The sequence below is a fragment of the Balaenoptera musculus genome, chromosome 8 (genome assembly GCF_009873245.2).
Source record: "Balaenoptera musculus isolate JJ_BM4_2016_0621 chromosome 8, mBalMus1.pri.v3, whole genome shotgun sequence".
In the NCBI taxonomy this organism is placed as follows: domain Eukaryota; kingdom Metazoa; phylum Chordata; class Mammalia; order Artiodactyla; family Balaenopteridae; genus Balaenoptera; species Balaenoptera musculus.
This window is the reverse complement of record NC_045792.1, coordinates 104,069,580-104,079,719: the sequence shown is the minus strand read 5'-3', so window position 1 is coordinate 104,079,719 and position 10,140 is coordinate 104,069,580. Positions and strand designations below refer to the sequence as shown.

The window sequence follows — 10,140 nt, the reverse complement described above, 5'->3', positions numbered from 1 at the left end:
GTACCCCGTGGCGGAGATCCGGGGTTCGCGTTCCGGCTCTGCAGCTTGGGCGCTGTGTGACTCTTGGGAAAGCCACGGGCCCTCTTTGAGTCTGTTTCCTCACGTGTACAATGAAGATGACGATAATAATAGTGGCTGCAGACTGCTCTAGAAGCTACCTTGTGGGCCTCCTCATGACCCTTTTCCTGCGCCGCGCTGGTGGGGAACAGGGAGCACTATTCCCATTTCACAGTCAGAAACACCGAGGCGCCGAGCTGTTTTGAATGTTTTCTGGGGTGATGAAGGGAGACACTAGAGCATGGGGAGGGGCTCCAAGCCAGCTGGATGGGCCAAGGCAGGGGTAATATCGGGGCGACTAGGGTGAGAGGGGTAATATGCTGAGCCGCGAATCCCCGACGCCACCGAGGCTGCAACTCAATCCTCCCGGAGTGCCGGCCAGCGGCACCAGTGTTCGGGACTTCTGCGGGAGGGGCGGGGCCTGCGCGGGTGGGCTGTAACCGCGCTGCCCTACCGGCTTTAGCGCCAACGAGATTCCAAGCATCTCTTTGGCTCGTTCGGCCGTTCAATCACATCTCCGTATCTGCGGGCCCTCCCCGTGAACCTGAACGCTCACTCACCCCTTCAGAGCTTCTATTGGTCGTAGCAGACGTCCGTTTGCCACTCTCCCCGCCCCAATACGGAAGCGGCGGGGTACCCGGGATCCGACCGCTAGTGGGTCCAGGCCATGGGGCAACCCTGGGCTGTGGGGGACGCGGAGGCGGCGTCCGCGCGGCTTCCTCTTGTGCTCACCGCGCTGTGGGCCGCGGCCGTGGGCCTGGAGCTGGCCTACGTGCTGGTACTGGGTCCCGGACCGCCCCCACTGGGACCCTTGGCCCGGACCTTGCAGCTTGCGCTGGCAACCTTTCAGCTGCTCAACCTACTGGGCAACGTGGGGCTCTTCCTGCGCTCGGACCCCAGCATCCGGGGTGTGATGCTGGCCGGCCGTGGTCTGGGCCAGGGCTGGGCGTGAGTGGGGCACGGGATCTGGCGGGGGGAGAAGCGGGAGCTTTGGGCAGGGGGAGGGCCTCAGGACCTGAAGATGTTAGAACCAGTTTACAGTAAGATCCGCTTGAACCAGACGGCAGAAGGAGTATCATTCATCCACTTACAAATATTCGAGTACCTACTACGTGCAAGGTACTATTCCAGGCACTGGAGGTACAATAAAACATATTCCTGATTTCAGGGAGGGGGCAGATGATAAACTTTAGGCGTAATAAGTCAGCAAATAATGTAGTATGTTAGAAGGTGTTGGTGGTAAGGAAACAGAGCAGGATAAAGGAGACTCAAATTGCAGTTTGAAATAGGATGGTCAAGGTAGGCCTCATTGAGAAGGTGGCATTTGAGCAAAGACTTGAAGGAGGGGGGAGAGTTAGCCACAGTCATCTGGGGGAAGAATGTTCCAGGCAGAGGGAACAGATAATGCAAAGACTCTGAGGCATTTGTGTGCCCAGCATGTCCCAGGAACAGCAAGACAGCAAGTGTGGCCAAGGTGGAGTGAGGGGGGAGAAGAGAAGTCAGAGATGTAAAGACCTTGTAAGACCTCGAAGACTTTGCTTTTCACTAGAAGTGAAATGGAGAGCCATTGGAGGGTTTTGAGCAGAGGAGGGACATGACTTAGATTTTATTTATTTGATTTATTTTTTTCTTGGCCGTGCCAGGGATCGAACCCGGGCCCTCGGCAGTGAAAGCACGGAGTCCTAAGCACTGGACCTCCAGGGAGTTCCCCTGACTTAGATTTTAAAAGGATCAGTCTGGCTGCTGGGGTGAGACTACACCAGCTGGGACAAAGGTGGAGTCAGGGAAGCCAGGCAAGAGGCTGTTGCAATAATCCAGGGGGGAGCTCATGGTGACTTGGACGGAGGTGGTAACAGTGGAGGACAGGAGAAGTTTGCTTCCGGATGTTAGAGACCAGAGAAAGGCCTCAGGACTGGGGCTCTCAGAGCTGGAAGAGCCCTCAGACCTGCTGTGCCAGGAATGGAAGGGCCTGGGAAGTGGTGTTTAGCCTGCATTTACCTGTGAAGAACCTGAAGCTTAGAGAGGGCAGGGGCTGTGCCTGCTTCCCCAGGATGGGCTCAGGGGCTGACCGGGCATGAAATGGGGCACTCAGAGCTGCTGAGGGAACTGACCCTGTGGTTCCTTCCCTGCAGTTACTGCTACCAGTGCCAAAGCCAGGTGCCACCGCGCAGCGGGCATTGCTCTGCCTGCCGCATCTGCATCCTTCGCCGGGACCACCACTGCCGCCTGCTGGGCCGCTGCGTGGGCTTCCACAACTACCGGCCCTTCCTGTGTCTGCTGCTTCACGCCGCAGGTGTCCTGCTGCACATCTCTGTGCTGCTGGGCCCTGCCCTGTCAGCCCTGCTGCGAGCGCAGACACCCCTCCACACCGCCGCCCTCCTCCTGCTGCCCTGGCTCATGCTGCTCACAGGTGGGGGGCCGGGGAGGCCTGCACAGGGAGGCAGAGGCCCATTCTGGTGGGCGATGGGATTTCCGGCTGGTTCTCCAGGCAGCGCCCTGGGGACCTAGTCCCAATGTCAATTACGGGAGGTGAGGGGGGCCTGGTATTCACTTGGGTGTGCGGTCTGGTAAAATACAGGACCTCAACGTAGGTACAGAGTTCTGGCTGAGCGAATCAGGGGAGGGTTCCAGAAGGTGGTGGCAGGGGAGGAAAGACTAGTGGGATTTCACCTAGAGGGGTATGGGACGGTGAGAGAGCATTCTAAGTGGGGGGCATTCGGAGCTAGGGGAGCAGCGTGAACAAAGGCTTGGAGGTTGGGCACGGAGTAGTGAAGGCATTTGATGGGAATTATGAGAATTAAGGCTAGGGCAGTAAGTGAGGACTGGATGGTGGAGGGCCTTGAATGGAGTGTGAGGAGATGGTCCTTACTTGACTAGGCAGTGGGGAGCCAGTGAAAGTTACAGGCAGGGGAAGGTCCAGTCTTGGAAGTGGGGAGGGGACGTTTTGAATCAGGAGACTGATTGAGAGGCTGTGTTCTGGTTGACACTTTCCTCTGACACCACCCAAGATAGAAACCCCACTGGTTTTTTATACTTTGTTCTCTGCCCCCCAAAATGCTTTGGGCTTTCTTTTCCCTGACTCCTTCCTCCTGACCTGTCCACGGTCCTCTCTGTAACCTTGTCCTGCAATTACTAAACTCCCTGACCACTCTGAATAGTGGCTCTGTCTCCTCATCCTATCCAAGCCCAGCTCTGTCCCCAGGACCCCCCTCCCTGCAGCCCAGAGGGGGTCTTGGGAGGCCCACTGGGGCTGTCAGGGTCTTCCTGTGCCCACACTGGCTTCCTGAGCAGCCCTCCCCTGCCCTCCTCATGACCCCCTGCCTCCACTGAGACTCAAGCCCTGCAGCTGCTCCTGTCTGCACACCCCCAACCCCCGGTCATCCACGGTCTCCCACTCGCTCCCCGCAGTCACTGAAGACTTGCGCTCCGGCCCCTCGTCTCCCTCTCAGCCCTGGGCCTTGCTGAAGGCATAGGTATCTGAAAGCGTGAGTGAATGGCCCCAGTCATTCAGCCTCTTGACCTTCTCCTCCCCTCCTCCTTTCCCCTACTCCCACATCCCCCCGCCCCGAGTCGGGTCAGAATCCAAAGTGTGTCACCTCCCAGAGCACCCCATGTCACCCCTCTCTCTGCCCCCACCGCCTCTCCTATCCATCTCTCACTCTGTGCTCCGCGACACCTGCTCCGGAGCTCCTGGCCCTCACCTTTCTGTCCATCAGCACCTTCCCCGCTCACTGCCCTAGGTCCAGCGTAGCGCCCTCATTCCACCGGCCTTCTGCAACATTTCATCTCAAGCCTTTTTGCTCCGTCCTCCTTCCGCTGTGCCTTCCTGGTTTCTCTGTGTCTGCCCTTGGCTGCGGAGAGCTGCCAGAGATGCCTGGGACTATGTGGCAGTTGCTATCATGCCACGTTCATGGCTGCTGACCTCAACAGGCCCTCAGCGGTGCCTGGCTGCCCTGCTTTCTCATAAGCTTCCTCCCCCTAATGGCTGCAGCTCAATTCTTCCCACTTTCCTGTCCTCCAAGCCCCAACCTCTCTTGAAAATACATCACAGAGGAAATTAGACATCAGATGGCACGTCCAGAATCGGCTGTCCCGTCCTGGGGGCAGAAGCTGACTGCCCCAGCTCCTCCTGGTGCCCGACCCCTCCTCCCCTCTTGGAGACCTCACACCGTGTGTCGCTTCTCCTCCTGCCACTCCAGGCTCCCTCCACTGGCTTCCTTCGGGTTTTCCCACCTGGTACAAAGCCTCTCTTCACCCCACGTCCTCCTCTTCCAGCTCATGCCTTCTGGCTCTTCCATCAGCAGCCAAGTCAAAGGACTTGCCTGGGCTCATAGGCTGCTTTTCCTTGCCTCCCACCCATTCCTGCACCTGCTCCAAACTGACTTCTGCCCCCACCCGTCCTCCGAGACTGCCACAGTCCCCAGGCCTCTGTCTCCACAAAACCCAGAGAACCCTTCTGTGTTCTTTTCTTGCTTATGAGACCTTTCAGCCTCATAAAACTGCTGGCCTTCAGCCTCCTTAAAGGGCTCTACGCTTGACGTCCCCGACAGCTTGTACTTTGGGGTTTCCTCCTTCCTTCCTGGTTTCCCTATATCTGATCCCTAAGGACCTGGTTTCCTGGCTGAGGTCGAGACGCCGTTCCCATCTCCCTACACACTCTGCCGGGTCTCGGAACCGCCCGGGTACCAACCACTCACAAATCTGCGCATCCAGCCTGGGCTTCTCTCCTGAGCTTCCAGAACTGTCCACTCACTTGTCTCGCAGGCACCTCTCCATCCTGCCTCAGGACCTTCAAACAGAATGTGTTCTCCCCTCTTCACTAAGCAAATACCTCCTTAACCTTCAGGCATCACCCAAAATATCACTGTCAAAATAGATGAAGTTTATTTCCCTGAGCCTCTTAATACGTTTCCATGTCATCTCCCCGCCAGTAGGCTCTCTTTTTTTATTGAAAAAACATTCACATAACATGAAACTCATAATTTTAACCATTTTCAAGTGCACAATTCAGTTGCATTTAGTATATTCGCAGTGTTGTGCAGCCATCACCACTGTCTAATTCCAGACCATTTTCATCGCCCCCAAAAGAAACCCTGTACCCATTAAGCAGTCACTCCCTATTTCCCCCTAGTGCCCCCAGCCCCTGGCAACCACTAATCTTCTGTCTCTATGGATTTGTCTGTTTGGGACATTTCATATAAATGGCACCATACGATACATAACCTTTTGTGTCTGGCTTCTCTCGCTCGACATAACATTTCACGGCATCTTGTAGTTCATTAGTTCACCTGATACTTATTACCTACTGTGGGTCAAAATGATGCAAGATGCTGTACTTTTCCATTGTCACACACATCACAGCTGTAATTAAGTAACTGAGACATGATCTCTGGAATGTCTGTCTGTGAGCTCCCTGAGGTCGGAGATGCTACCTGCCATTCATCCTGGTATTCATTGGGGGTGCTCACAAGTTTGTGATGCATGAGTGAAAGTCACATCTAGGGCAGGGGGCTGTGTCTGCCCGTTTCACCAGTGTGTTCCCATCAGCCGGCATGGGTTGGCCAGGGAGCAACAACTCGGTGTTTGCTGAGCGGAGCAATGCGCCCTGCTTCATGGTGGAGTAGGGGACGGGAGGAGGGCAGGAGCTGGGCTCTGGGACGGCTGGGCCTGCTGCTTCTCCTTGACCCTCTCTGCTCTCTCCTTGCAGGCAGAGTGTCTCTGGCGCAGTTCGCACTGGCCTTCGTGACTGACACGTGTGTGGCGGGTGCACTGTTATGCGGGGCTGGACTGCTCTTCCATGGGATGTTGCTGCTGAGGGGCCAGACCACGTGGGAGTGGGCTCGGGGCCAGCACGCTTACGACCTGGGCCTCTCCCACAACCTGCAGGCGGCCCTGGGGCCCCGCTGGGTCCTTGTCTGGCTCTGGCCCTTCCTGGCCTCCCCATTGCCGGGAGACGGCATCACCTTCCAGACCACAGCTGATGTGGGACTCATGGCCTCCTGACTCCAGGAAGAGCCTGAGCTGTACGAGGAGTGGGGAACAGGAGAGGGCACTCAAATAACTCATTTCAGGCCCACCCCCAGCCTCAGAAGGGGAGGCAGGCTGGTACGCTGGTACTTGATGCCTGCTTTCAGCAACTCGAGCCCTGCCCTTAGCCTTGCCCTTGCCCAGCTTGGACTCCTAGTGTCCAGGGCTTGGGCCCTGCGGCTCTGCCTCTATCAGTGGCCCCTGAGTACAGCGAAGGGTCTGGCAGGGGGCTGCTCGGCCTGCCCAGCTGCCCCTTTGCCAGGTTAATAAAGTGCCCACTTGGTTCTTGGACTCCCTCCATCTTTGTGGGTTTCTGGACCTTCACTGTTTCCCGGGCTGCTGTTTTTGGTTCCTCTGATTGTCAGGCCTGGGAACCACAGAATGCCTGAGGGTGTGAGGAGCCAGGGCTCTGCCTCCTGCGGCCTTGGGGCGGGGGGGTGGCCAGCAGCTTAAGGCAGAATGTAGTGATCCAGGGTATGAGAGTCCAGAATTCTTTCCCAGGTTCAGTGCTTTATAGTTAGGAACATTTCACAGCAACAGTTTCAATGAACTTCTCTCCAGCTAACCAGGTGCACTGGGCAGCAATTATGTGGGTGATAAAGCCCTGAGGGTTGATGTGATAAGATCACGTGGTAGTAAATGGAGGAGTCCGGATTTGAACCCAGATCTTTGTGCTTTCTCCTTCACCCTTGAACAGCTGAAAAAAATCAAGGCAGAGAAATCAGGTGGGGATGTTCAAGCATCTGTGCTGGCTGGATGGTGCTGAGACTGGTAAGCTCCTCCTCTCTGGACTCTTCAGGAGCTACTTGTTAAACACTTTTATTTAAATATAGTAAATAGACATTTCCAGTTAAATGTGGCAGGTGTAAACATGTGAGTTTGTTTCCTCTTAAAATCTAAAATGATAGTAAAGAAATTAAAAATGATGTAAATTTACAAAGACAAAGAAAATAGGAGGGAGACAGCACTAGACCAAAGAGCCTGACAACATTCTGAAAGATGGAAAGTGGATAGAGGCTAATTTACTCTCTTAGAGAATTAGAACTTGAAATTAAGTGTTCCCCTCTTGGAGGGGCCGAGAGGCAGCCCGATTGCCCCCAGGAGCCCTGGAGATGTTCACTGTGGAAGGCAAGGTTTGGGGCTGACAGTAGGGACGGGACTGATTCAAGGTCTCTATGAGAAGCAGCTAGGTTGCCCCGCCCCCCAGGACCCACCTGACCCCTTGCTACCCTGCTGGGGTGGAGGCGGGGGCTTTTCGAAGAAGCTTTGCATCTCGGGGGCCCTGGGGAGGGTGGGGGTGAGGGACTGGACCAAAAATGGAGTTAAGTGAAAACCTGCAAGTGCTGCTGGGGGAGGGGGGTAGTCCTTCAGTGACATGGCAGGCTTGCCTTCCAAGAACCCTCAGAGAAGCCCACCCTTCTGACAGGCCCCGCCCATGCCCACAAAGGTTTGAGCTGCTAAGACTTCTTTGTTTTTCTGAACAGCATGCTCTGTTACTAGTTTTTAACTCTGTTAGGAACTTGGTGTACTTGTCACTTTGTGCTGTACATAAGCATTGGCAGACTTCTGTTTCCTCTACTGCTTTACCCCTCACCCTCCAGAATATCTTTTCTTGTTTTTTTTTATAGTGAAAATATACAAGGAAATATTTATAAAATAGAAACAACACCCTACCCCCCCCCCATTTAAGAAATGGATACTATTTCCTTTGAGGCCCCTGCTGTGCCCCTCCCTGGTAGAGGAAAACACTGTGCTGTCTTAACCATCCCCTTGCTTTGCTCTGTGATTTTATTACATATGTTTGTACTGGTTTTGCATGTTTTTGAATTTTATATAAACGGAGCCACACCATGTTTATTCTTCTGTGATTTGCTTTTTCCTTCAATAATGTGTTTCTAAGATTTATCCAAATTAATGTGTGTGGCTGTAGAGCATTCCTTTTCCTTGCTGTATAGTGATCCATTGAATATACCACAATTTATTTTTCTCTCTTGTCCCACTGATCATTTTATCTACCCCTGTGTATGATCTCCTAAGATCTATACTTGGCCCTTGCTCTTCCATATAAATTTTAGAATCAGCTTGTCAAGTTCTACCAATAAAAACCCCCCTTGAAATTGTGAATGGAACCTAACTTTCTCTATATAGATCAGTTTGGGGAAAATCAACATCCACATGAAATTGAATTTTCCAGTTCGTGAACATGGTGTATCTCTCCATTTAATGTTTTCAATAAAGTTATGTATGTTTTCTCATAAAGATCATGCCTTTTTTGGTGAGATTTATTCTTATGTATTTGATATTGTGATGCTATCATTCATAGTTTATGAAAATAATTTTCTTATGTCCAGCAAATCTAAAACTTATTATTTACTTGAAAATTCTTCTGGGTTTTCTGTATTTATAATCATATCTATGAAAAGATAGTTTTGTTCTTCCTTTTTAATTTTTATATCTCTTACTTTTAATTTTTTTGGCTGTGCCACACGGCCTACAGGATCTCAGTTCCCCAACCAGGGATTGAACCCAGGCCACGGCAGTGAAAGCCCAGCATCCTAACCACTAGACCACCGGGGAACTACCTCTTATTTTTCTTGCCTCTCTGGGTGGAAGAAAGGGTGGCTACCCTTGACTTGTTTCTCACATTAGACGGAATGATTTCAATATTTCACCATAAAATATGTTTGCTGTGTTTATTTATTTAATAGATGACTTTTATTAGGCTGAGAAAGTTCCCTTCTATTCCAAGTATGTTGAGTTTTGATTCTTTTACTTTCATTCTCTGCCTCTTAAGAATGGCCTGTAGATGGATTGTTTAAATCTTTGTCTTCTAATAACTGAAGTATAGTCAATTTTTTTGGGCCACGCCACACAGCATGTGGGATCTTAGTTCCCTGACCAGGGATCAAACCTGTGCCCCTTGCAGTGGAAGCACAGAGTCTTAACCACTGGACTGCCGGCCAGGGAAGTCCCAGTATTTAGTCATTTTATCTGTTGTAATTAATGTTCTTGGATATATTTCTACTCCTTTATTTTGTGCTATTGTCCTATCTTGTCTAGTTTTTTACCCTTTTAAGTTATTTTTTGCTGGGTGTAGAATTCTAGAATAAATTCTAGTTATTTCCTGTCAATATATTGAAAATATTATTCTGTCTTCTGGTGTCTATTGTTGCTGTAAGTCATCTGTCATCTATTTCATTGTTTTGTTGTTACTGTTCCTTTGAAGATACTTTCTGTCTCCAATTGCTTTTAAGATTTTTTTGTCTTTGGTATTCTACATTTTACTGTGATGTGTCCAAGTGTGGTTTTCTTTATATTTATCTAAATGGGATTCCTTAGGTTTCTTGATTCTATGAATTGATGTCTTTCATCAGTTCTAGAAAGTTCTCAGTCATATCTTCAGATGTTTTCTCTGCCTCTACTGGAACTCTGATTAGACCTTCGTACTCCATCCTCCTTGTCTTTTTAAAAAAAAATATTTATTTGGCTGTGTCGGGTCTTAGTTGCAGCACACGGGATCTTTAGTTGCAGCATGCAAAGTCTCAGTTGTGGCATGTGGGATCCAGTTCCCTGACCAGGGATCGAACCCAGGCCCCCTGCATTGGGAGCACAGAGTCTTAGCCACTGGACCACCAGGGAAGTCCCCCTCCTTGTCTCTTAATAGCTCCTATTTTCTCTGTTTCTGGCATTCTGAATAATTTCCACAAATCTATCTTCCAATTAAGTCTTTCATCAACTGCTAAACCAATCTATTGAAGTATTTTTGTTTTTTTTTTGTTTTTAGTGGTTGTACCAACTCATCGAGTTTTATGTGTCAAATGTTTTTTCATTTCTAGAGGTTCTGTTTGGTTCTTTTTCAAGTTTGCCTGATCATTTTATATACTCTTGCTGTCTTACATTTTAAGTTTTTTTTTAAATAATCTTTTTCTTATTTATTTTTGGTTGTGTTGGATCTTTGTTGCTGCGCGCGGGCTTTCTCTAGCTGCGGCGAGTGGGGGCTACTCTTCATTGCAGTGCGCGGGCTTCTCATTGCTGTGGCTTCTCTTGTTGCGGAGC

General features: G+C 51.0%; 1 protein-coding gene across 1 annotated transcript; it reads left to right on the top strand.

Annotated features, from left to right (window-relative positions):
• The first annotated feature begins 658 nt into the window (after positions 1–658).
• On the top strand, positions 659–6,373 carry ZDHHC24 (zinc finger DHHC-type containing 24). The gene is made up of 3 exons (XM_036859316.1): positions 659–1,005; positions 2,190–2,467; positions 5,765–6,373. The coding sequence occupies exons 1-3, from the start codon at positions 725–727 to the stop codon at positions 6,058–6,060; spliced, it is 855 nt and encodes a 284-aa protein (XP_036715211.1). The 5' UTR covers positions 659–724; the 3' UTR covers positions 6,061–6,373.
• The last annotated feature ends 3,767 nt before the right edge of the window (positions 6,374–10,140 follow it).

Coding starts and splice junctions, on each gene's coding strand:
- ZDHHC24 (XM_036859316.1), top strand. CDS start 725: ATGGGGCAACCCTGGGCTGTGGGGGACGCGGAGGCGGCGTCCGCGCGG. Junction 1,006..2,189: donor GGTCTGGGCCAGGGCTGGGC/GTGAGTGGGGCA, acceptor CCTTCCCTGCAG/TTACTGCTACCAGTGCCAAA. Junction 2,468..5,764: donor CTGGCTCATGCTGCTCACAG/GTGGGGGGCCGG, acceptor CTCTCCTTGCAG/GCAGAGTGTCTCTGGCGCAG.